General features: G+C 36.3%; 2 protein-coding genes across 3 annotated transcripts in view; one reads left to right on the top strand and one right to left on the bottom strand.

Moving 5' to 3' along the window:
- Positions 1-1079: 1079 nt before the first annotated feature.
- Positions 1080-18913, bottom strand: LOC118813236 (interferon-induced protein 44-like). The gene is made up of 9 exons (XM_036578460.1): positions 18865-18913; positions 10831-10863; positions 10437-10703; positions 9102-9132; positions 3346-3550; positions 3060-3209; positions 2717-2888; positions 1543-1643; positions 1080-1407 (listed from the first exon to the last, which is right to left on the bottom strand). The coding sequence occupies exons 2-9, from the start codon at positions 10853-10855 to the stop codon at positions 1219-1221; spliced, it is 1140 nt and encodes a 379-aa protein (XP_036434353.1). The 5' UTR covers positions 10856-10863; positions 18865-18913; the 3' UTR covers positions 1080-1218.
- Positions 18914-25179: 6266 nt separating this feature from the next.
- Positions 25180-27924, top strand: part of LOC118814828 (NACHT, LRR and PYD domains-containing protein 12-like) — a 30689-nt gene continuing 27944 nt past the window's right edge. The window contains exons 1-2 of one of the 2 annotated variants that reach the window (XM_036580644.1): positions 25180-25277; positions 27720-27820. In XM_036580644.1, coding sequence (XP_036436537.1) covers positions 27753-27820 — 68 coding nt within the window. In that variant the 5' untranslated portion in view covers positions 25180-25277; positions 27720-27752. Of the gene's footprint in view, positions 25278-27716; positions 27821-27924 lie in introns of both variants that reach the window. The other variant, XM_036580636.1, reaches the window with a different exon arrangement.

Genomic DNA, 27924 nt, shown 5'->3' with positions numbered 1-27924 from the left:
TGGCCATTAAACTCAAAATATAATAACAAAGGCCCCACACAGTTGCACAGCTGAAAACTTGTATAACAGAACAATGTCAAAACTTCCATGTCAAAAACTGGATCAATTTGTGTCTTTAGTCCCCAAACGATTATTAAATGCTGTTATAGGAAAGGTGATTGCCCCAATGACAGCCGCTGGAGCCAGCAGGAAGGCGGGGCCCAAAGTCCGAGCGAGGACGAAGCTGAACGCAAGTGATGGCTGAAGGAGGAAGATGACGATGCCGGCAAAGACAGGCAGGAAAGTGGAGCTCTGGCTTTGTGCTCTGATCCAGCTTACAGTAGCAATGATATCTCTTGTTCCTCTGCCTTTCCTGAATCCTGCTTGCATATCTGGCAGTTCTCTTTTGATGTAAGGCTCTAGTCTGTGTTGAACTGTCTTGAGCATAATTTTACTGGCATGTGATTTTAGGGAAACTGGGGGTTTCTTAGTTTTCCAGATTTGTTGGCAAAATTTGGTGAACTGAATCTTTTTCAGAATCATAAAAATGTCCTAATTAGTTTTTAATTGGACTTCTTGTAACATTGCTAGCTAAATCAGCATGCTTTGGCCTACTTCCAGTATCTGCTCAGTTTAGGCTACAAGCTCTGTAGTAGGCTACATTAGTGATCAAATGAGAAATTAATGGTAGTTTAAAGCTGTTATATTGGGTTACCTGCTCATAACTTACTACAGTGAGCATAAGAAGCTTCATAGTTAAGTATCATATTGATGGCACAGTACTGTATCATGTAACAGTTAATAAATCAACATGTTCATTTGGCTGTATTTTCTCATTAATTTTATGAGTAGCCTACCTTCCCATGAACTGGGGTTTTGTAGAGACAGAAGTGTTGATAGAAGTGTTGTAGAAAGGCAGGGCAATGCGTTTGAACTGTCTTCTTAGGAGGAAATCCAGTAAATGCGTTCACAAAGCGATGTGTTGTGTTCATAGTCAATCAAAAAACACTTTAATAAGTGATCAAATCAAAGTGTCATAGCATAAACACAGTACAATGCTGCCAAAGCTGTTATCACAAACACCAATACTATTTTGCCTGTTCTAGTGCTACCCAGTGTACTACAGTAAGCCACTCTTTACAGTATCTACAAGATATCTGAATAATAGCTTATCATGAAATTATGATGCAAGGCCTTTATTTTCTCAGTAGTTAATTTTATCCCATAACAGATCAAAACCTAACCTTCAACAGATGTTTGTGTGTTGGAATATCTGGCTATGTAGTCATCAGCCCACTGTACAATCTTTGTTAAGGCATGTAGCATCAAGCAGTTTTTCTCCTCTTTGATTTCTGTCTCCTCATGATAGTTGCACACAGCGAAGACATGGTTCACTGGGACACCCAGTAAAACACTACACTCACGCATCTGGAGAGACACACACACACACACACACACACACACACAAACAAACAAAGAAAGTGTCATTCATTTGTCAGTTACATCGCAGTAATTGGAAATCTCCACACTGATGTCCACAAACGCTTACATCAACAAACTCACTTTTTCCTTGATCTTCTTGCTTTTGTAGACATTGCGCAGATCTTTCTTTGTCAGTGGACATGCACAGTCCACTCTCGTCATCAAGACCACCTGAAGGATTCCTGCAGATTAGGCATTCAAAACACTCATAAGTTTGTTTTCATCTAATCTAAATCTAATTGGGATGTGTACTTTTAATTGCAATGTTTAACACAGAACTTTTGTTCAGTGGGAAGTAGGGAGTAGTGTTGCGCAAGTTTGTCCTTAGCACAGGACAGCCTGAAGGGAAGTGACAATGTCCTTGTTGCTGAATGCAGAAGCCTGTCATGCTTGGCGAGGGCCAGTGAAAGGATCACTGAGAGGCTATTGCAGAACCAGCTGAACATGAGAGGACTGGGTGAGATGGCCCCTTTGAGAGAGGCCCACAAAAGTCCTGGACCGGCCCAACGTTCTGTTACTGCTGTTCCCTCTGCAGCATAGTGAATAAAGCTGAGGCAATCCATTAGGTCACACCAGGGTCACGCCAGTAAGTTGTCAGCCACAGTGATTTTTGGGAAGATAAAGTGGGGTTCAGTCAGAGTTATTTAGTCTATGGGAGGTTTAAGATGCCTTCTTATTTTGTTGTTTGATTGGGTGTATATCACTGAATGAAGCTCATAGAATTATTCCACAAAATATTTCTGTGAACTGTAATTCTCCTGTTGAAAAATTAACCAGCTTTCCCATTGGTTGAAAGACTAACCAGTTCAGCTGAACCGAGTCAGCTGAATTAAACACTCCATTGAGAGCTGGGCAAAGACTGCTTGCATGATAAAAGCACAGGCTTTCTATCAGGTGGGGATCCATGTCTGCTGCCAATGCAGTCCTCCTGTCCAGTTGAATTTTGTCCTGCACCGATCCTAAGGAGCATATTTCATGGTGATGTCTATTAAAACAGTTGAGAATGTGAACCATGGCTTGAGTAGAAGGAAATGAGGAGGGGAACTCTGAACTCCACCACCTCATCACTGCCCTTTTAGTCAGTTCTGATCAAGCAGTTCAATCATTCAAAAATGTGAGTACATGCAGTTCTTGTGATGCCACTGAATACATATGAATTTCTTCCATGTTCTTATATGTTTTTATATAAATATTGCCAAGTAAACACTGATTTGATTAAATCAATCTAATTAGATTTTTTAAGGACTGGACTTACCCATTCTGATTGCTTTTTCTCCAACTGTCTTCATTTTTTTTATGAAGTCATCTTTAATCATTGAGAGTTTGTCTGCTGGTATAACGTTCACCAAGCAGTGGATCTTATCATTCATGCTGGGGTTTTTGAGGTAACATGGGCTATCTTTAGTCATTGGCTTCACAGGGTTGAACTGAAGGAAATACAAATAGCAGATTACAGCATCTTAATGGTTGCAGTATGTTGGCTTGGGTTGTAAAACAGATATACTGTATATTTTTCTATACAATTTTCCTTTTAGTTTTTAATTATTTCATTTATTTCAGAAATTATGAAGCTGGCTAACACCGTGCTCTGATCTTACCACATAACCCTGTTTGATGTGACCTTTTAAAATGTGGATGATGTCGTCACTGTGCACCCCATTATGTTCTCTACTTTCTACACCCATAACATCAATGAAGGCAAAAGGAAGCAATCCATCCTGCGCATTTCGAAATTGATATTTTTCAAACTGAAAAAAAGAACAGTATAGAACATAAAATATATTTATGGTTGTGTAACAGTAGCAAACATGATCAATGTTTAAATACATGTTGCAATCTGTATACCTGAAGACATAAAAACATCACTTAACACTGTGCACTCACCTGTAATGTGTGACTCGTAGAAAACTCTGTTATTTCTGAAGAAGCAGGACAATCGACATGAATGCGTCCTCCAAAGATGGTTCTAATGGAGCTTATGACACTGGATTTTCCTGCTCCAATTGGTCCATGCAGAAGGAAGCGGAGCTCTTTGACCTTGTCATCCCTAATTTTAAAAGCATTGAGGGTATTGACCATTTGAACTTGACTGTGGAAGAGAAAAGGAGAAAGAAAAATCAGTTTATAGTACTAGTGTCACACAGAGGGCCCCATGTACTAAGCTTTTTGTGCCAGTTTTAGATGAAAATAGGACGCATTCTGCCCAAGCCTAATTATGCAGATTATGTACTATGTTCATGGTAAAATACAAAAGGCATATGCATATTTGAGGTAGGATTGCACAATGTGGGAGAATTATGCAGACAATAAGTAGAGATTTGAGCAAATAGCAGTGGATTTGCTTGGATTTTTCTCTGTCATTCAAAACTGCAGTAGGTGTAAATTTGCAGTAGTGTTAGTAGTCTGTTATTGGGAGACAATGGCAGCAGACAGTGAATAGAGCTTTAAATGTGCTTAAAGATTATTTATAAAAAGAATGACATTATTTCCAGTGTCAGGATCAGAATCATATACATGCTTTAATGTGGCTCTTGCCGTCTGTGTTATTGTTTCAGAAATTCTGCTTTTTTTTCAGGAGTAGTTTTACACCCCTGCAGAATGTTTAGGTTGGAACTATGTTTAGAAATTTATTTATTAACATATGTTCATTTACAACCCCATTTCCAAAAAAAGTTGGGACGCCGTGAAAAATGTAAATAAAACAGAATGCAATGATGTGCAAATCATTTAAACCCTGTATTTCATTGAAAATGCTTCAAAGGCAACATATCAAATGTTGAAAATGAGAAATTTTATTGTTTATTGAAAAATATATGCCCATTTTAAATTTCATGCCAGCAACACGTTCCAAACAAGCTGGGAAGGGGCGCAAACAAAAGGCTGGTAAAGTTGTGTAATGCTAAAAAACACCTGGTGGTTAATTGGCAACAGGTCAATAACATGATTGGGTCTAAAAGAGCATCTCAGAGAGGTTGAGATTATCAGAAGTTTAGATGAAGAGGGGTTCACCACTCTGTGAAAGACTGCACAATCAAATACAACACAAAGAAGAAACCAAATATAAACAGGATCCAGAAACGCTGCCACCTTTTCTGGGACCAGAGCTCATTTAAAATGGACTGAGGGGAAGTGGAAAAGTGTCCTGTGGTCCGACGAATCAGTATTTGAAATTCTTTTTGGAAATCATGGACACTGTGTCCTCTGGACTAAAGACCACTCAGCTCATTATCAGTGCACAGTTCAAAAGCCAGTATTCATGATATAGGGGGGCATTAGTGCACATGGCATGGGTGATGTGCACATCTGTGAAGGCACCATTAATGCTGAATGATATATACATGTTTTGACAACATATGCTGCCATCCAGACAACGTCTTTTTCAGGGAAGGCCTTGATTATTTCAGCAAGACAATGTAAAACCACATTCTGCATGTATTACAACAGCACGGCTCTGTGTTAAAAGAGTCTGGGTGCTAAACTGACCTGCCTGCAGTCCAGACCTGTCACCACTGATAACATTTGGCACATTATGAAATGAAAAATACGACAAAGGAGACCCTGAACTGTTGAGCAGCTGAAATCCTGTATGAAACAAGAATGGAAAACATTTAATTTTCAAAACTACAGCAGTGGCTCCCGAGTGGCGCAACAGTTTAAGCGTTGGTCCTATCATCAGGAGATTGCGATCCCTGGTGATGCTACAGCTGTCTGTAGCCGGGAGTCCAAGAGAGCATAATTGGCCTCGCTCTCTGTGGGTGGTAGGATGGCCCCTCCTTCTCCCCCATCACTTAACGCGACGCTAGTCTGTTAGCTGATGTAACAGATCTGGCAGTTGACGCTTTCCTCCGAGCGCATTCAGCTGTCCAGTGACGTTGCGTGAGCAGCAGTTTGTAAAGATGCTGCGGCGCTTCACAGGTCTCGGAGGAAGCCTTTGTTAGCCTTCACCCTCCTAGCGTTGATGGTATTGTGTGATTGGGGGAGTACTAACTAGCGGGTGGAATTGGAGACGACTAAATTTGGGGAGAAAACTGGGTAAAAATCCAAACTACAGCAGTGTCTCCTCAGTTTCCAAACACTTACAGAGTGTTGTAAAAAGAAGAGGTGATGAAAAACAGTGGTAAACAGGCCCCCGTCCCAACTTTTTTGGAACATGTTGTTAGCATCAAATTCAAAATGGGCATATATTTTCAAAAAACAACACAATTTCTCAGTTTCAAAATGTTATGCTATCTTTGTACTATTTTCAATGAAATATAGGTTTTAAATGATTTACACATCATTGTTGTATAAACATTTGCATTTTCTTTCTACAAATTCTCTTCACAAGTTAGTAGGCATTCCTTTGTGCAGTTTGCAGGTCCTATGCACATCCGTAGTAAATTAAATATTTATTTTAAACACTTTGTAAGTGCATTTGTACATACATATGGCCCAAAACTGTCATTTCTAATTCAAACCTTGAACGTTTATATCTATCTGAAATATGATTGAATAAGAACTCTTCAGCAATGGGGGATATGGTAGGTTATAATATTTTTAGAAAAGATAGAAGGCTAGAGGTGGTGGTATGTTTTAAATTAAGGATAATATTAAATGTTCCCAGTCAGAGTGGGCTTTTAAAACTGATTTAGAATGTATTGGTCTGGACCTCTCTCTTTCAGCACAAATGTCTTTACTAATTACTGGAGTTTATTACCATCTTTCAAGTGTCACCACGTAAAGTTACAAAGTCTTTTTAAAGTTACGGGACTCCGAGTATGGGAGGCAAATCCAGTCAAAAAAGAAATTAAAATAAAAACAATTAAATGTAAATGCAAACCTCTTTTTGCCATTTATTTTTCCAATCAACTGCGCAAATATCCCGCCAAAATGAAATAAAATACCTACATTTCATTTTTCACATAAGCATAAGTAATTTGTGACAAAAATAAAAATAAATTTAAAAGAGCTATTTGTCATTTCATTTTAGTCATTATTCTGGTATTTCATGGCCATATCTAAAACAAAAAACGCTAATAGAGAAAAGAAAATCCAAGCTTCACTTTGAATGTTTTTCTAAAAGTTTTTTTCTTGTATGATTGTGTGCACAGTTAAGTTGTTGTAATTAATCTCACAAATAAGTAATTATATCAGTGATGAGCAATTCAGTATACGAAATGGATGACATAATTGAAATAACATTCTCCGTTCTGCCACTGGTGATGTTTTCTGTTGCACACTGTGCTTATGTGCTCAGTGTATTTAACCCTTGTGTGGTGTTCAGGTCTGTGGGACCCATTTTCAGTGTTTACCAAAAGAAAATATGATGCGATATATTATTATTTCTTGGCCTTTTGTTCATTTTCTGTGAAGAACATATAAAATAACCCATTTTCAGTGTCTTCACTCTGTTCACCCCCCACACATTTATATTCCACATGTGGTGTTGGGTGAACCTGCGGGGATTAAAAGTGTGGAGGTGCTGTGTCCTTCACTCTGTTCTCCTCCTACATGGCCTGCTGTTAGTGTGTGTGTTTGTATATATATATATGTGTGTGTGTGTGTGTGTGTGTGTGTGTGTGTGTGTGTGGACAACATGGACAGGCTGCTGACTGGCTACAGCTGCTAAAGGAGAACCCTACGCTGGCCACTTCTGGTTCATCTGGTATTTTTACATAAACTGTTATGGCTGTATTGATATAAAAAACAATAATGTGGTGGGTCCACCAGACCACTGAGTAACAAACACACCAACACCACACAAGGGTTAACCAGAGACTGTAGTTTATATCAAATGATGCAATACTCATTTGGTAAAAATATACTATAAAAATAAAGATGGTTCTGCTACGCTTGATTTAATCACCTTGATTTTATAATGCTTCTGGCTGTTTGTAGAATAGAGCCGACAGCTGCTAATATTCTGATATTCCACTCAAACACCACTCAAGTTTGATTCTAACACACACACACACACATACATATATACACACACACACACACACATATATATATATATATTCCATTTACTATTATGTCACACAAATATTCTCATTTTAACAGCACATTAATTAAAGATACACTACTTAGGAGACATTCCTGAATGTGTATTGTCTTCAGGTCATTAGCATTATCTAATTTTCTTGTTGGTTCTCTGTTGCACATTCAGTATGATTTATTCAAACCAGACTTTCTAGTACTAAAAGCGGTGCTGTCTGCTTAGCCTGATTTTTAACATGGTGACAAAGTCCAGTCAGACGGCAACACTGTATTCAGATCATAAAGGCACAGAGTGTTTTCATAATGGCTTTACAGCAAGATATAATTATAAACTTGTTGATTAGCAAATATTATTTACAAAACATATATTTGCTATTGGACTGTACCAATGCAAATACGAACCTCAATTTTAAAAAAGTTGGGAGAGTATGTATGATGTTAATAATTGTGAGCCATGATTAGTAAAATCTGTGTGACCTGTATTATACTGAAAAGACCTTTATTGTTTCATTGTAAATATACATCCATTCTAAATGTTATGTCTTCAAGTTTTGGGTCTTTTCGCGAAAACTTGTCCTAAAATGCCAGTTTCTGGTGTACTTCTACATTGAATTACATCGTAAAAATGTCCATTCCATTCATTTTTACAATCAACCAGTATTGCAGTAAAAATTATAGGACATTTCAGGACCTGAAAGCTTGACTGTTTGTTTCTTAGAAGCTAGAACTTTACATCAGGGGCCTCTGACCTTAAATGAAAGACAAAAAATAGAAGGTTACTGTGGAGGAGGGGGCGTGGTCAAGTGTCACATGCAAGATTTAGAACTAGTCACGATGAACCAGTGGGCTAACTAGCTGATAAGGTTCAACTGTGTGTTGTCTCTGCCAGCCTATTTATAGCCATGTCATGTCTCAGTAGGTGGCAGAGCCCAGAGAGAGAGAGAGAGAGAGAAGGAGACCAGTGGAGACACAGAGAGAAGAGAAATCAAGACTTGACAGGAGCTAAAAAAGCTGAGTTATTTGTGTTGTTCTCAAAAATAAAAGAATACTCTGTGTCTCCACACCCTGCTCCCAGTGTCCTCACTCCTCCCAGCCTTCCAAGAACATCACAGGTAACAATGCTTTCAGCCACCTTTGTATGGCTTCAACTGTATATAATACAGTCTTAATTTCATCTGTGGATGCAGGAACAAATAAGCAAGTCATGGGGATTCAGTTGTAGTTTTCAGCCCTTTATGCACAGAGATTTCTCCACATTCCCGGAATCTTTTGGTGATATTACATATTTTTGGAAAAGCAGTGAGCCTTGACCCATCCTTGCTCATAAAGGACTAGGCATTCTCTTGTGGAACATGTTGGTAAGCATCCATTTCAGAATGAGCTTATATATCTAAAAACAATGAAGCTGATAAGATAAAACATTATATTTCTTGTTTCTGTACTGTTTTTCATTTAAATACAGGTCATAGTTGATTTTTTGCACTAATCACCGCTTTCCCAACATGTTTAGAATTGAGGTTTGCACAACTGCAAGCTGTTGTAGCAGGTCACCCTGGCATACACATAAATGAACCTGCACAGAGACTCTAAAGATATATGTTGCCATTGCTTTATCATTAATCATATTACATGATATTAAAGGATGACCTAATTGGACTTACTTCCATTCTACTGTCCTCCATTCATTGAGTTCTGCAAGAAATGCATATGTTATTGTACAGTGTTTGAAGTTGCCAGTAGAAAGCCCATAAAATAAGTTACATCTGTGATTACACTGAAAAACTGTAGCCAGTTATTCTTCCAATTTATACACTTCCCATCCACTAGTTAGGACTTTCTAGATTGCAAGACACTGCTAAAACGTGATTTCATGGACTCCCGGCCACAGATACAATCGAAAAGTTCACCCAATGATGGAGCAAACCATTAGACACTTGAATCAAAGGGGAACTCAGATGCTGCTGTTGGGATTCGTTATTTAAGTGATTTTGACTGTTATTTCAAGAGATATTTCTGATAATTTACATTAGAATAAACAGTTGAATTACAATATGAACGGAATTATTAATGCAGCAATTACCTGTAATGGTAACTGTTCTTCTGTTTGAGTTAAATGAAAGCACTAATGTAACATGTTTGAAAAAGTAGCCAGCAAAATGTGCAGCAGCAATATTAGCATGATAGTACCACTTTTCTAAAAATGTTTCCAACAACAAATGGTTTGTATTTAATGGATTAGACATAAAACCCTCTCTATATTTTTACCATGTGTTTTCCAGACAAATTCATGCAACATTTACAGCACTTTATCTGTGAAAATACATATTTTGAACCAAGAAGCAAGTAAGACATTACTTAAAAAACAACTGCAAATTTAGTGTTAATTTTTTGGGGGGACAGCTTGATTATCCTGGAATGCATGTTTTTATTTCCATGGTGAACAGTATTCAAGCCAACAGTGCAAATTTCTTTTCCCATAGGTAACAGAGGGTTGTGCTTCCCTTAGTAAAACTGGGTCCATTCCAATTCAACATCTTCAACTCAAAATAAAAGAGATCAGCAACCAATAAACATTTAAACAGATAAATAATAACAATAGATACACTAATAATAATAATAATAATAATAATAATAATAATAATAATCAGCTCTATCTTGCAATTTACATGGTTTCATCTGATAGTAAATATCCCACTCAATTTAAGGAAAATTAGGCCTGTCTTCTTGGCTGTCAGAATTTTAGCATTCAGCATGAATTGAAGAGGACAGACAATCAATAAAAAACATGGCTGCCTCATGCTAATAATTATTTTAGATTCAATAATAAGCAATTGAATAACCCACCATCAACATTATTGCATTTTCAGTCTAGTATTTCACTCTAGTCTAGCAATTTATGAAAAAAATTTAAAATATCATTAAATATCAAACAATAACAGCATATTATCCTTGGGTTGTATGTGTCATAAACCCTTAAGTACAAAATTCTTACGTACCAACAGTGACCATGGCAGAGCATGAGACATTGCCCCATTTGTTCCTCAGGATTAGAGTGTATTTCCCTTCATCTCCCTCCTCAGCATTCTTGATTTCCAAGGCAAATGATTTACCAGTTTGTTTCATGGACATATGGCCCTGTATACAATCCAATTTCTGGCCATTCTTTTCCCAAGTTACCATTAATTCCTCTGCGTTTGCCTCACAGCTAAGTTTGATGTCTTCTCCAGTTTTCACATGTTTGTCTGCTAAAACTGTGACAAATTCTATAAAAAGGTAGAGATTATTAGAAAAACTCTTATACATGTACACATTCAGAGTGTCTTTTATCAAATCATCTTACACTGAGAGTGCTCTCATTCAGTTTAATTTGATAATTGAATTTCAACTCACCTAGTTTAGGCATTGAAGATCCCATGTTTCAATCTTTGAAAATAAAGACAAAAAATTAACTACATATTGAATGTGTAACTTTAGCCAGGAAATAAAGATGGTCACAGAAATGTTCCTACAGATTTGGGAAACAGTTTCAAGAATTTAACCCTTTTGATTCTTTCATTAATTATGAACAAAGTACACAGATCCAGTATTTGAGTGAAAGTAGAGATATTGCTGTTAAAAGAATTTCTCAAATTAAGGAAAAATATTTTTATTTGTACATATATTTTGCTTAAAACATAAGAATGTTTTGCTTTTAAATGTACTTAAATACCAAAAGTATTTTGAGACATTTTAAAGAGAGTAATTCTGTTCTGTTGTGTTCATTATGTATGTAAAATTTTGCACAGCATTCAAACTGCACCGTACAACACTGTGCCATTTTCTTTCATTCTGAAACCTTATTGGAGGTGCCTGGGCCTGCTTACTGTTGATAAGTAAGATTGGACAAGCCGGTGCAGAGGCATCAGATGCAAATCGGATGCATTCTGTCCTTGTGTTATGTATGAAACTAGCGCACAAGCCTAAACTTTTTCTTGGCCATTTTTATGAATGAACACAGAATACACTTCTCTTCTTCATTAATATGCATTTAAGGGATGGCTGTGTAAAAAAGCAGGATCATGCAAAAATGGGTGATGATTAGGGATGGGAATCTTTAGGCACCTCACGATTTGATTCGATTACGATTCAGAGGGCTGCGATGCAATTATAAAACGATTATCGATGCATCTCGATGCATCTTTTTTTTTTTCTATACATCATTTCTATTTTCTCACTGTCTGAGGACTGGGTAGTTTTAAAGCAAAGTATTTGTAATGACCCATAATGAATTTACTTCCAATATCTTTTATTAATAAATCAAATGGAAGTGATGAGGCAAGTGAACTGGAAGGCTCTCATTCACTGCCTTTGGAGCACATGAGACGCTGCTGCCACTCATCTGCGATAAAATGCGCAGTTACGGTGAAATAAGATCCAGTGGCAATGAATGTCCATACAGCACGTTACAGCCGTCCTACCCATTTTTTTTAGTGATTGTATAACTTCAGTTTTGGTCTCGTTGTAGAGACGGGGGTGGGGGGTCACTGTGTCAGTAAAATATCTTCGAGATGGGACACGTGCAACATAGAGTGAAAGCAATGACTGAGAATTGGCGTGCAGACTGCAGGTCACATGGCAACGATGCATTATTCGCATTTATAAGCAGCGCAGTTGCTTTCCTTGCAAGTTAAATCTGCAATGAGAGACTGTCAAACACTAAAAAGTCAAAGATGAAGTCGCTTCTCTTCCGAATTTTCTCGTTCCACCTTAAATGGTGCCGCATTTACATTCAGCGCCTTATTCAGAATTTAAGGTGGAACTGGAAAATTCGAACAAGAAGCTGGAGAATAAAAAGTGACTTCAGCCTCGTAAAACAGTCGAACGTTGAGAGACATTTTACAATAAGCTGCTCTAGTTTTGAGGAAAAGTTTTCTGCCGGAGATGGGAGCAAAGCAGTTATTAAAGCTTAAAGCAGAGTAAAGTAGATCTGCGCTCTCGTTTATATTTTTTAGTCTATACTAGGACATTATCACATACTGAGACATGCTGGACATTAAATGTTGTGGCTCCCAAGCTGGTTTGATTTTTGTTGAAAGGTCAAAATGGCTCTTCTTATCATTTGTGTTGTGACTCCTGACCTAACCTGGCTTTTAATGCAGAGGGAGCTGGTCGGATTTCTCGCTTCTCCAGTAGTGTTTTTGTTATGTGCCACAGACTGTCCGGGCGCTGCACTTACCCACTTCCAAGTTCCACCTTTTGCGTTCCGTCAACATTATTATAAATTAAATATTTAGAAAATCGTTTTTTGACATTTGTGAATCGATTCAGAATCGTTCACGTCTGCAACGCGATACATCTAAGAATTGATTTTTTCCCGCACCCCTAGTGATGATAATGGAAATGTGGCTGATTTATATATTCTGCTTTATTCATTAAAGTTTGTGCAACTGGTGGTGTCTAGTTTCATGTTGATTTTTAAATGTATAAATTAAATGTATAAATTAAATGTATAAATTAAATGTATAAATAGTTGATGTTCAGTTTAGAGGTGCTGCAATGTTATGTGTTCTGTTTTGTGCTGGGCTGTGGAGAAGTTATGTGGGTCTTCATATCTACCATGGACTACAGTGTGGTTGTTGGTGACTTGCTTGCTTCCCCACCATATCAGTTAGTGCTGGCGGTGGGTCTCCTCTGCTGCATGTTAATAAAAGAGCACTTGTTTGTAACGCTGTGTTTCCCGTATCTTCTTCGTCTTCTATCTCATACCTTTTGCAAAATTATGGATATTATGCATAATTATTGATAATTTATTTTCTCCATTTCAGCTTTTGAAATGCCTCTTAAGTGCTTATTTAACTGCTTATTGAATGATAATATCAAACTGGGCCTTAGGATTAAAACTTAATTTCACCAAATCAAGTAATATAATTTTAATAAATTGACACGTCCGTTTATTGAACATCTACTTTGTACCTCTGCGTGAAATCTTTGATATGTGAAACTGAATGTCAGTTTCCTTTTGTTAATTAATTAATTAATTAATTAATTAATGTACATGTTTGAAAAAAAAACAGTGCTGTATTGATTCATGTTTCATGTTTTGATATATTTTTTACCTAACCTATGTTTGATTAATATGCACAATTAAAAAATGAATAAAACAGTTAATAGAAAAACACTGAATTTCTGACTAGTGAGTACAGTTCCTACCCCAAATCTAACCTTTCTTTAAGTATATTATATAATAATTGGCCAATTTTATGGCCTCAATGTCTATTTGGCTACAATAGGTTCAAAAATGTAGCTGAACTCAAACTAAGCAGAGTGAAAAGCAGCAAAAGTAAAACAGTTCCCAGATGTACACCTGTGAGAAGACAAGGCTAGAACATTTTCTTCATGACTGAACTTTCAGTTTCACTTTTGACTCCAGCTTGTTGATGGCTCAGTTTTATCATGACATCTTTGAAACCCTGCACATTATGAACAAGCAGTTAGTGGGCAGAGCTACATACAGTTTGTGGAAAGCTGTAGTCCTACTACATTGAACATTACTTACAGGCACAATGTGGGAGCATATTGCAGACACTTCAAGGCACATTCTGCACTATGCCTGCATTTGGAAGTACATCTGGCGCTTTGTACTCAGGGAAAGGATTTTGTGAAAGGTCCGCTATAACTGACTTGGTTTATTTATGACAGTGGACCTTTTTTTCTTATATTATGAATAATATTAAGGTAAAAAGTAATGTATTTTACTGTGAAATAAAAGTAAAAGTCTGAAAAAAATGGAAATACTTTATAAAAATATAGATCTTGTCCACTGTCTGTTGTTCCTGTAACATATTTAAATGAGTTTTGAAACTCTGACTTCTTGAACTACCTTAATAACTCACTATTAGATGTGGTGTCCTGAGACTTGTAAACTGGCTGATTTATTCTTAAATTCTGGCTGAACTTGTTTAATCAGTCAGTCTCAGTCTTCAACAACTGATCATGCATGTTCCTGCGTTGCTGGAATGAAAACCCACAGCCACACTGGCCATTTGTGGATAAGACTGGACACACTTGCCTTTACTATTTTACTCTCAATTATATTGGCCTCACAAAAATTATATATGAAACAGCAGTTTCACACGGTTCATGTTCATTATCCCAGCTATCAAAGAACTCCTGCCAGTGTTCTCAAAACAGTCCTTAATCTCTTTCATGCATCTCTCAGTCCATATTTAGATATAAAAAAGATATTTACAGTGATTCTGTTCTGTACGGAGCCCCGGAGGGAATGGAGGTAAAAAAAAAAAAAAATTTATTCGAGCGAACGTTTGCAGTTTGTACTCACGTTTTCTTTTATTCGTGGTCACGATTTCTTAAATCGTTCCCTCGTTTTCTTTTAAACGTGCACACATTTTCTTTACTTCGTGGGTACGTTTTTGTTTATTCGTGATCACGATTTTCTAATTCGTTCTCTCCTTTTAATCGTTGTCATGTTTCATTTTTAACTGAACGCACGTTGTTTATTTTTTATTTGTGCACAAAATCAATGTAGTGATACAAGTTGTGTTATTTGTCCTGTGAAGCAGCTAACAGCTCCCTGAGACTGTCTGACGGGTTTTGACGTGTTAGATTGATGAGATAATGAGATGCTCATCTGATTCTGATCTGGGGCAGCTGCAGCTCCTCTTCACAGCAAACGGCCCTCAGATTCATCAGTGCAGCTGCAGTTTGGTGGTGAAATGAAAGAAGACAATAAACTACAACCACAGTCTTCACCAAACTGCACTGTCTAATGATCATATTTAACAGAGACGCTTAGCGCTGTTTCTGCTCCCGCAACAAGCTGCGGTGTTAGAGATCATCACACAATTACAGGACAAAATGATCAGCGTCAACGTTTCAACAAACTCAAATTAAACACACACAGACACATTCATGGGCGATGAGGTCAAATGGCGAGAGAGTTTAATAGATCTATGGATTAGAAGGAGATATGTTAATGTGAGGATGTTGAAACTCTGATCATTTCTTCCTGTAATTGTATGATGGTCTCTAACACCGCAGCTTGTCCGGGAGCAGAAACACCGTGGGCCGTTCGCTGTGAAGAGGAGCTGCAGTTTCCTCATAACCCCCCAAATCAGAATCAGACCGAAAGAGCATCTCTGTCCATCATCTCATCAATCTAACTCATCAAAGCCCGTCAGACGGGTCTCAGGGAGCTGTTATCAAAACACAAACAACGAGCGTTCAGTTAAAAATAAAACATGACCACGGTTAAGAGAAAACGAGAGAACGAATTAGAAAACCGTGATCACGAATTACAAAAAAAAAAAACGAACCCACGAAGTAAAGAAAACGTGCGCACGATTAAAAGAAAACGAGGGAACGATTTAAGAAATCGTGACCACGACTAAGAGAGAACGTGCGTACAAACTGCAAAACGTTCACTCGAATTAATTATTTTTTTACCTCTGTCCCCTCTGGGGCTCCGTAGTTCTGATCTATCTAAACCCAAGACATTATTAGTGTCACGCTTCCTGGGGCTCAGTCGGACACTCGTACCATCAAGGACTCCACTTCCCAGAATCCTTCTGTCAGTCATGAGACTCTTCCAGCCTAACACAAACCACCCAGCAGATCACAGTCACCTGAATACTAATCATCACCGCCTGTTTTGCTCTGTATATCTACCTGTCTGTTTGAACCTTATCTTTGCGAAGTGTTGCCATTGTTCCGTCAGTGCGTACCAAGCCGTTTATTTTCCTGATTGCTGTTCTGTGTTTCGACCTCCCTTTGTTTTCTCCGGTTTCCGATTCTCGCTCCTGTTTTTGGCTTTGTTGTTTTGTGTATGATTCCTCTACGGTTACGACCCTCGTCTGTTTTTTCGACTCCGTTTTCGCCTACTCCTATGTGTTGTATCTGGCTCTTCTGGTTATTGACCTGGTCTGGTGTTAACCCTGTTCATCTCCTTTTAAATAAATCTTCCAGGTTCGTTTTTATCCGCACATGTCTGATTTGCAAACCCAGCGTTACAATTAGACATATTAATGAGCTAAATATATACAAAACATTACTTACAGTGTACTTTCTGTTGGGTGGTGTCTGTCCCAAAGCCTCTAACCTCTAAATTTACTCTGAAAAATAATACAGATTTTTTTTTTATCTTTTTGATTTGTTTTCAAGTGAAGTTGAAAGATTTAGATTAAATTTTTAAATTAAAAAATGCTGCCCCATGTTTTAATGTCGCTACTGAAACAGAGTTTTAGTCCATAGGCAGGGCCTTATTTTAGCCATGCCCCTGCATTTTAGAGCAGGAGGTGAGGCTGCATCCCTGCCCCTCATGGCCACATGGTGAGCAGTTAGATCCCATTGTTTTGAAGTAAATGTGTCCCAAAGTCTGAAAATCAGTGTGGAACATTAAGAATTGTCACCACTGAACCACACATCTCCTGCAGTTACGTAAACTGATATGATGATTTTCTGTGTGAACAGCTGTTCAAAGCTGTGTTTGTTGGTCATGTACTGGCTGAGTTTCTGAGCTCAAAGTGACCTAAAAATGTTACCGAAACCGTCACTACTGACACATCTGGTAAAATTTGGGTAGAGTTTTGATAAAATAAACAATATTAAGGTATAGGGTCACAAGCAAAAGGATTTTAGTCTAAATTCCAAGATCAGTTAAAGGTCTGAAATGTGTTTTAAACTACTGAACTAGTTCAGTACAATATCCATATATACTGTAACTAAAGGGGTTTGTAGGAAAACTGCATGTGCTGAGGAGCTTTATTAGGGGCCATCCAAACCTCATAGTCATCAGAGGCAGGGGTCAGAAAACAGGCAAGCAACAGCACAGGCAAATACATAGTAGTGGGTTGAAGCAACATTAAATTATTGATAAAGGCCACCAATGTCACAATGACATTGATTACAAGATCATTTGGTAGAATATGCAAGAAAAATTCATGATTGAAAGACAGCTAGGATATTGTGGATATTAGAAATGCTTTCAAGCAAAAATGGACTAGCTGGTTAAAATCACAACTTCAGTCTTTGCTTTAGTTTTCAGAAAAAAATCTCATAAAACTGTCGTTTGGTGTTTAAGAATTAATATCACTGACAGCTTGAGTGTGCAGTTGTGCCCTGAAAGGATGTGGTCTGTTTCAGACTGCACAGTATTTTGCTCACATGACAGTATCTGGTGCACAGAAGATTTTTCTAAAAAAAAAAATACACTACATCCTTTCAGACGTCCTGTATCCAATAAATCTGAATAATGAAACATTTTGACTGGTTTTGTTGTTTTAGTTGGCTTGCTGTTCTTGCTTTAGATAAAGCAGGGTTTATTAGATAATGTTTTAATGTAGTAATAGGATTAAAATTGTTGATAAATGATCGAGGTAGTTTCAGTATTTTGTTATTTTTTTGTTAAACAGATGCTTTAAATGTTGATTTAATGTTGGTTTCATTGCTTGATTGCTGTCTGGGCAGCATCATTTTCACACCATGGTTTTGATCATGTCTGTCAGTTTTAAATCAGTGCTACTCATGTAATGTAATGGTGTCTGGGTAAAGTTTCCCATTAGTTGTTGAGGCACACCAAGTATGGTATGAACAAAAACACTTTACTTATTGAATACTTAATATATGGAAATGTGAATTTTGATTGGTTTATGCCATTTGAGGGACAACTGGCTGCACACGTTTCTCCTGTTTTGAAATTAAAATCGAACAAGTAGATTCTGAGTATCAATTTATTTAGATACTCAACTGTTAAGTGTTTATTCGTTGAGTATCTCTCATTGCACTTCCAGCACTTGTTTCTCTCATCCTCCAAAATGAAAGATGTCATTTGTAATCAGAGTAACATTGTTGATGATGCCATAAGGCGTTTATAAGCTGAGGTATTCAGTTACTGTGTGTAGTCATCTGTTTGTATTTTAAGTACTTCACAATCGATTAAAACATTGCTCACTATTGCTATTGCTAACTATCCATTTGATTTTTTTTCTTCAGCTTTCTAGGCATTGTTGTGGTAGGTGAGCAGGCTTGGACATGTGAATCACACAAGTACATTCTTGTCTGCAGTCTATAAGTTTTATTTCACTTTTTCAGTTTGATATTTTGATTTTCTCCTTTTTATTCTAGAGTACTTGGAGTTAATATGTGTGTTAATGAATTCATATACCTGGTCACTTTCTCATTTATTACACAGTTTCATCATAAGTTTGAGTTGTGTTATATTAATATTTTGTCTTTATATTTTGTCAGAGCAAAAGTCAGCATTTTTTGAAAGTATACATTCAATTTCACACAGTGACAGCAGATTTGTGCAAAATTAAGTTTGAAAGTATAGCAGGTTAATAAAGGTTGACGGATCATTTACGCTGTTCATCTATATGTTAAGTCTTTAACCTAAAGAACTGCACACTCAGATACAGTAGCTGGACTTACCTTTGTTAGAGGTGTGTTGCTGACCTTCCTCTGAGTGTCTCTGTCTCTTGTTCTGCTCTGGGATGTGTTTGCACTGCTCTGTCTCTCTTTATTCATGAGCTCATTCTACTTTCACTTTCAGCTCTATGCTGTGTGTGTGTGTGTGTGTGTGTGTGTGTGTGTGTGTGTATGTGGGGAGGTTGTTTTTTCATGCATATAACCAGTTCTCAGACTCAGAACAGACTCTCAGATGTACACTGACAGAGTTTCGCCTTACCTACAGCACGAGTGTCTACACTTTCATTTGCTAAACACTTTGATAGATTGTCAAGGCTAGATTAAGCAATTCTGTGGCCCCAGGCTATAAAAATGTGAGCCCCCCTCAGGGCTCAATATTCACAATTGCTATATTTCCCCGGCCAAGTGAAATGTTTATGTAGGAGTGCTGAAAATCACTTATTAGGTCAGGTAAGCTGACATTTAGCCATAGGGAACTTTTGGCAGTGAACCAAGTGCCCTGCCAAGCTTCCAGTAAAGAAGGGCAAGGTTCTCGATAGCCCATAGGTGATTTGCATACTCTCTTTAATGATCAACAACTGAACTGATGCTCTGGAGAAGATTGTGTGTGTCAACATCTTAAAAATGTAAGTTTTCAAGAAAATTAAATAAAATATGTGGTTAATTGTCATATCCATATGCAGTGCAAACATTGTTTTAGTGAAGTCTTAGGAGGCTAATGACTGGCTGGAAAATACTGGATATTTCACAGTACATACTGAATGATTTATAGTAGATACTGAATAATTCACAGTACATACTGAATGATTCATAGTAGATACTGAATAATTCATGGTAGATACTGAAAAATTCATAGTAGATACTGAATATTTCATAGTAGATACTGAATAATTCATAGTAGTTACTGAATAACTCATAGTATTTGCTGAAATAATTAATAGTAGATACTGAATAACTCATAGTAGTTACTGAGTAATTCATAGTAGTTATTGAATAATTCATAGTAGATACTGAATATTTCATAGTAGATACTGCATAATTCATAGTAGTTGCTGAATAATTAATAGTAGATATTGAATAATTCCTATTACACACTAAAGAATTCATAGTAGATATTGAAACATTTATAGCAGTTACTGAATAATGCATAGTAGATACTGAATAATGCATAGTGGATACTGGGAAATAAATCTTAAGATTATTAACTGCATAGTAAGCATGTAGTTTAAGTGCTTAAAAATGAATAGGAGGCTTAATGGGTTATTATTTCACCCACTTTCTATGGCTATATTTGACAACATTATTTTATCAGAAAAAATATATTCCATGTAATACATATATTTTCATTCCTGTTATGGCCAAGGTTCATGCAAAAGGATCAAAAATAGTTTCCTCTTAACTTTTATAACAGATCTCTGACTATCTATTTCAGCAGATTTGAAATCCTTACTATACGCAGCAGAAAGATTAGTAACTACTGCTGATATCAAAAGTATGCATTAATCAATAACAATTATTTCTGGCTTGTAGCTCATTGAAACAACTGGATTTGCCCAGCTGTTTCTACATATTAAGTCCATAAGTCCGAGGTCCATAGTGCTGTGTAATTACAGGTTTATGGTGTATTTCCCTTCATTACTCTCCCCAACGTTCTTGATTTTCAAGACAAATGATTTACCAGTTTTTTCATGATGTGCTTACCCTCCACACAATCTAATATATAGCCATTCTTCTATGAAGTAGCTGGTAATTCTTCTGTGTCTGCCTCACAGTGAAGAATGACATCTTCTCCAACTTTTATTTGTTTGTTCTACTGGGAACTGGCAGAGAAGATTATTGCAAAAATACTCATGCAGAAACACTATACAAACATAGTGAACACATACATGACAGTATGGTAGACATAAAACACGATGGAACACATACAGAATGGTAGAGATTAGAGATGTCCCCGTCTAGTTTTTGGTCTCCGATCCTAGTCTGTGTACTTTGATATTGAGTATCAGTCAATACCAAATCGGATACTTTTATTTTCCTAGATAATACAGCTGTACAGTGCTCACGTCAAGTATATTTATGTCGGTATAACCAATCCAATTTAGGCAAATATATAAAGTGTTTTGGCATAAATAGAGTGCAGTGGGGTAAAATAACATTAACAAAGATTGGATGTGGACCAGGCTTAAAATAGCTTATACTCGATCCCTTAAAAAATGCCTACATCAGACCCGGATCAGAACTGGACATCTCTTGTAGATACAGAACATGGTGGGACACATACAGGATGACACATAACCTGATGAAAACATGTCATGATCAATTCAGAATTTGTCTGGCAGCCAAGCTAAAGTGATCAAAGTTTCTTGTTCTTGCAGCTAGATAAACTGAAACTTGTTAATAACAGTATGTTAACTGGAAAATCCAGATACCATGATATTACAGCAGTCCAACCTAGATGTAATAAACATATTAACTAGTTTCTCTGCATCTTATCCACTACATTTCTTAGCAATGCAGTAGTTCATAGATGTGAAAGCTCTTCTCTATATGTGCACAATGACAAATGGGAGTCAGTAATGTTGCCAAACCTTTTCATCTATAAATGATGCAAAAGCCACCTTAGCAGTCTTTAATTACACAATCTTCATTCTCACCAAATTGCTGTGTATTATATGCTTTTGAGTTGTGTGTGATCAGCAGTCCTTATTCTGGATCCCTTTAAACTGGAAACTAAATATACCTAATTAAAGGCATCAATATGGATTTTTTTTTGTTGAATAATTAAACTCACTTAAACTTTGGATGGAAGTGATACCTAATCTATGCAAAGGATGAAATACTGAATTAATACTCAATGTGATTTTAAAATAAAATAAATCCACAGAAATTGAATTAAATACATTAAAAGGTATTTCTCATGTTCACTCTTTAAAACATTACATTTTTCTAAAATCATTTCTGACAACATGACTTTAATTTTATTGCAAAATTGTGGATCATTTTCTTCTGTCAAGTAATCACACAAAGCAGGGGTGGGGAAGTCCTAGACAGCTAGATTCCTGCACAGTTTGGTAATTTTCCTTCTTAATCGCACCTGATTCAATTAATTGGTTAATTACCAGGTTTAGTTGGTGTGCTTGAGCAGGGAAATCACCAAACTATGCTGTGCAGTTCCCCACCCCTGTCCTAAAGCAACACCATATTATGTTTCATGTTTCATTCTACTAGTACTCCCATAATCTGTTTTCTGTTTTTTCCTGTCCAGATCAATGTGTTAATTTCTATGAAAAGCTTTTGATTAAGCAAAAAATCAATCTCTGTGATTTTGTGTATATAATAATAATAATAATAATAATAATAATGATAAGAAGAAGAACCAATTTTATTTAAAATGTGCCTTTCAAGACCTCAAGGACACAGTACATACACAATTAGGAGTATAGCATGGTCAACAAGTAAGGTTTATTTTTTCTCAAATGCTTGTCCTGAAGGTGAAGCTGTAGAAGAAAAGAGTTCTGAAGCCATGGTGTCCTAAAAGCACAAGCTCCCATAGATGAGAGACTAAAATGAGGAGCATAAAGTAGTCTAGCAGAAAAGTGAAGTTATCTTGCTGGAAAGTGATCATGAAGAAGGTTAGTGAGATGTGAAGGGATTAAACTATGAAGTGCCTCAAATGTAAGTATTACTATCTTAAAATCAATTACTTGTATTCTGGGAAGCCAGTGAAGATTACAGAGGACTAATATGTTAATGGTGACTGGTCTGCAGTATTTGGGCCTTTTACCAGTATAATAATAATAATAATAATAATAATAATAATAATATTTTTTGCACATATTAATAATTTGCACCTATCACTTAAAACTACTGCAGAAAGTAATAATATATACAAAAATAAAACTAGCTTTACTGCTCACGAGTTTCTGCCTTCTTTTCACATTTCAGAACTGTTAGTTAATGTTAGCTCACTTCAACATTAAAATCTGACAATTTAATTCACAAAAGCTACATTTATAACTAGTCAACTAGTTATAACAGATCAGTTTGCTGCTATAGAATGATGCTTCATGTAAAACCAGGTAAACGTCTGATTCAAATATCTCTTTGAATATTATATTTTATATTTAAAATTAAATGTATTGTTTCTTGTTTGTTTTAGGCAAAAATAGTTTACTGAATGACTATTTAGTTTTGAATATATATAAAACTGATATATACAACTAAATAAAAAATAAATAAAATGTTCCTCTGTTAGCAAAACATTTGAAATGTGTATAGGAAATCTTCTTTTGTTTTATTTTATGATTTTGTTTACGACCCAGTAAACACGGGTGAATCTCTGCACATTTTGTTGATGTGTAAAAAGAGTAGCAGCTGCACATTTTAAAGGTTAATTAAAAATATCTGGAGGACAATATCCCAAAACAATTCTACAATGAACTGGCCTGAGCCCAGGATCTTTACATGTCCAGCCAGTGCCCCTAGGTTAAACACAGGAAATCTCTACACAATGATACCAGCTCAGAAATGTAAAGAAACTGCAAGACTTAGTAAATTCAAAACCAAAATGAGGGGGTACGTATGATAAGTTGTGTGATAATGAAGCTGCAGCAAGCCAGACAAGGCTTGGCAAATCCAAATGGAGTCTCCCCAGAGGGTAAACACCATAACAAATAGTTACCCATTAAATTATTAAAAAAAAAAGACTACTAAACAAAAACACCTTGAATACTTGTTTATTAAGGATTTTAAAATCAGCACACAGTCTGTAGCAAACAAACTGTTTTGACAGACTGTAAAGAAGAACTCAACAAATGGCTTCTTTACAAACACTGCAGTTTATGTTAAAGCCTGAAGGACTGTTAAATCATGTGAAGAGTCAGTTGTTTATCTCTGTGTTATTATGCTCTTTCAAGGAATAAATACTGAACAGTCTCCTTAGTAGTGGACATGTTCTCTTGTTCTCCTCAGCAGTGCACATATTCACAAGTCATCATCAGTGTTGTACTGAACTTTTCATGGCATGATGTTACATACATTTCATTTGGTTTTGCATAACTGCACATTAATCATCAAATTTACAAGATTTTGTTATTTGGATATGGCGAGTTGTTTATAAAAAATATTAATTTATTTTAATTTTCCAGCATAAGTGGGATTTAGGAACTATATCAAGCTGTCGGTCACTCTGATCTAGGCCATAAAAGGTTTACTGCTGTAATGTTCCTGGGCCAGACTTCTTAAAAACATTCCAAAAGATGCTCTGTTTACCTCTTCAGGAATAATGACAGCAAATGATCATAAAACAGTGTTGTTGCACATAGAATACCCTAAAGTCTAAGAATACCCTAAAGTCTAATAAAACCAGCACAAGATCCTCCCCATAGGTTTTTATGACTGCATTAAGATAAACTACTTTCTATAAAATCTACTTAAACAGTTATTGAATAATAAGCCTTAATATGTAATAAGCCTGGGATTTTAAGGGGTTAGGATCTCTGGAGATTGCCTACACCTGTGATTTATCAAAGGTGTGTTTAATTAAAGGAGATTTACATGCCTGAAATCTCTAACAATATCTAAAGGCTGCCAACAATACTGTGAAGGCCATTTTCAAACTCAGTTTTTGTGGGTTCTCCCAATGCACATGTGATTTTACATGAGAAATACACATGTTAATAATAAAGCTTTTTCATTTCAACAATTTTTTGGAAAAAACTGCAAGGGCACCAATATTTCTGGCCATGACTGTACTTTATGTTCTTAAAAAAGCTAGCTAATTAGCTCAGATTCAGCTTAGATACAGTCTGGTCTGTCCCAGTTTTCCATGCATCCTTTGCGATGATGTCAGACTGGAGGAAAATGTACAACTTTATGGTTTTGTTTGAAATTATTTCTTTCTAGGCTACTTTAGTTTTGTCTTTGTGCAGATCAAAAAAACGTCAGTAAATGATGTCATTTTTCTAAATAATAAATAAATAAATAAAATATCCAGTTAATTATTCACCCAGCCAACACTGTCTCCAAATAGCAGGCTGCCCTATGAAGCCCACCTGCAACTTTTCAAATTCATTCTACTTTGTTAGTTTTATTAATTTTCTTCTGCGTGGTATGAAAATGATCCTTACATGTTTAAAATACAGCTTAAATCATTACATTAAAGAAGACTTTCTGTTTACATTAACTAAGACAGGTGGCAACGACATGAACTGACAGATTGTTTCGTGATTGGCCGATGCAGGCAATTGTGTAAAACATGATTGGCCGATGCCAAATGATTGACAGTGAATCCACCCCAAATTCAAGACTTGCTTGAAAGTGAAAGTAAAGTTTACCTGTGTGAGAACGAAGATCTCAGCGTTTGGGATTAACACTTCATAAGTACGGCATATGACTTAAAGCAAGAACACTGGCGCGTAAGTAGTAACAATAGATGAGCCCGCACTCTGCTGATTTTGTATGTAAATGTTACACATGGCATCAGTTGGGCAGTAGTTTGCATGTGTATACAGTATATATGTATATATATTTTATTTTATGCTGATAGACGTGCAGCGTGCCTCTGAATTTAAAGCACAGTGTTGTTTGATCTGGGCTTCATAAACGAGTATTGTGAGCAGCGCGTCGATTAAAAACACAGAGTAAATGCAGATCTATGTGCAGTAGCGCTGTTTGGCCAGAGGGACGGAAGTACACTGATGGTGTACTGAAAGAAAGCGCACAGAACGGCGCTTGATCAGAGAATTTCTGCGCAGTCTTCGGACTCTCCGTGGATTCGCCTTCGTCCAGGCTCCCAGCAGTGGCGTTCCAATGCGTGATAAGTGAGCTGCTCACGCACGCAAGGACCATTTAAGAGAAGCTCTCCATTCCGTTTCCGGGTGTCTTCTATCCAAACATAAAGCACCTCTGAGCCGTTTTAGATTACCATGTGACCGCTGTCCTCTTCTAGAGGAACTGGACTTTCTGTCATTTGATCCACAAGCCTGACAGTCACTTCACAGTCTTTTTCTACAGCTGTACCAAAATGGTGTAATAAAGCTGAGACTGGAAAGGCTGTGCTGTAATATCTGATATTAATATCTCCATAATAGCAAAGTACACGCTGATTTGCTTTGTAATAATAATAATAATATTAATCATGGAAATAACTATGGTGAACAATTAAAATACTTAAAATAATAATTTAAATAACTTAAATAATTAAAATACTAAAAAAATCTTTTCAATAGAGGCAAGCAACCACAGTTCCACAGTATCATCTTAAAATTTGTTTTTCAGTTCATATATATATATATATGTGTGTGTGTGTGTGTGTTTCTTGTTCTAAACAATTATTATTATTATTATTATTATTATTATTATTACTGTCTGTTTTTCAGCTGTGACTTGTTTTCACTGTGTAGTCTTTTCTGTTGAGGTAATGATAGATCGAGTCGTGGTGAAAGTGTACTGTGGTGCTGAATGGTTTGTGATTTTATTTTTCGGTTTTCTTCAGCAATTTCACAAGAAAAATTGCTGAGCAGCTCCAACAAACTGTGCAAACAGTTATGATTTGGGCTTCAAAAATAGCGTTTTAGATCACTGAAATCTGAGCTTCTGAAGCTTTTTGTTAACGGTAAAGCTGTATTATTTGAGGGAAAATAATGTTTGTTTATTGTTTCTGCATTGACACACGGATTAAAACAGCATTTTCAAGAGCAATGCCGAACATCTGTTTTTATGTCGATGATAAAAGTCCTTTTTCCGTAAATATGATTTTGAATGTGTTTATAATGTTCATTTTTAACAAGCTAATAAGTGCACCTTTTATTTTCCCAATTAATTGATTACTCAAATCATAATGGGTCAATAAATCTTTTTGGGAATATTCATTAGTTGCTGCCCTTATTGTAAAATGGCGCACATCTCTATTGTGTGATGGAAATAACCACATTGCTTGTTGGAGCTGCTCAAATTTTTTTGTGAAAGTGTTGAGGGGAACAAATCACTAGCCATTCAGCAAAACAAATTAATTTTAGTTAGGGCTCTATTATTACCTCAGCAGAAAAGACAACACAGTGAAGTCACAGCTAAAAACTGATGATAATAATAATAATTATTATAGACTAATATTATACAAGAGTAGTAGTAGTAATAATAATAATAATAATAACAATAATAACAATAATAATAATAATAATAATAATAATAATAATAATGGTTTAAATATTTATTAAGAGGAAACATAATAAATATACAAAAACATAAAACAAACAAATACATAAAAAATTATTGAACTTATTAAAACAGAGTGAGCTGAAAAGCAGATAATGTGCTTTGCTTACACTTTTAGTATCTGAGTCACTCGCCATGCTGAGCTTCCTCTGTAGATGCAGTGTGTTTTCTCTCATGCATTACAGGTGTGCAGCCATGCCAAGTGATTTACAATTTACAGGAAACTCTCAGTTTAGAAGGTGTGAAAGTGAAGTGGTTTTTACTTTTTGGGTTGTGCACCAAAGCTACACAGCTCTGTTATCTGTGTGTTCAACAACACTGTTGATTTCATCAATTTGTTGTGTTCCCACATAACATATTAAAATCAAATTAAATCCTACCTCAGAATCGAAAGTCATATCAAACCTGTAAATAAGTGTGCCATTACTGCACTTGTAAATGTGGTTCAAAATTCTGTAAATTTGTAATTTTGTGTTTATTATGTCCTGATATTGTGATGAGATCAAGAGAATAGTTCATTTATCAACATTCTGTAAAGACCAACCTAGCAAGAGTAGCTATGAAAGAATGCTATTGTGGGCAAAGCCTGGATTATAACAAGTGTATTCTACATAACTTTAAGATGAACTATTCACTTTTAGCAGACAGAAACATCTCCAGTGTTTAACAGTGTGTGTATGAAGAGTAGCAACTCCAAGATGGAGCTTCACCACTCTAACAGTGGAGGAGGAACCTCAGGCTTAAAGTGAGTAGAAGCTCTGTCATTGTTGTTCAGCATCAAGCCATATTTCTCAATTCTTTTTAGAAAAAGCAGAAATAGCAGAGTTTAATGATTTCTTGAATGTTGTC

The sequence above is a fragment of the Colossoma macropomum genome, unplaced genomic scaffold (genome assembly GCF_904425465.1).
Source record: "Colossoma macropomum unplaced genomic scaffold, Colossoma_macropomum, whole genome shotgun sequence".
Taxonomy (NCBI): domain Eukaryota; kingdom Metazoa; phylum Chordata; class Actinopteri; order Characiformes; family Serrasalmidae; genus Colossoma; species Colossoma macropomum.
Note: the sequence above shows the minus strand (reverse complement) of the source record. Positions and strands in the feature narration are given on the sequence as shown.

Coding starts and splice junctions, on each gene's coding strand:
- LOC118813236 (XM_036578460.1), bottom strand. CDS start 10,855: ATGGGATCTTCAATGCCTAAACTAG. Junction 10,704..10,830: donor ATCTTCAATGCCTAAACTAG/GTGAGTTGAAAT, acceptor ACCTTTTTATAG/AATTTGTCACAGTTTTAGCA. Junction 9,133..10,436: donor CTCTGCCATGGTCACTGTTG/GTACGTAAGAAT, acceptor CATTTCTTGCAG/AACTCAATGAATGGAGGACA.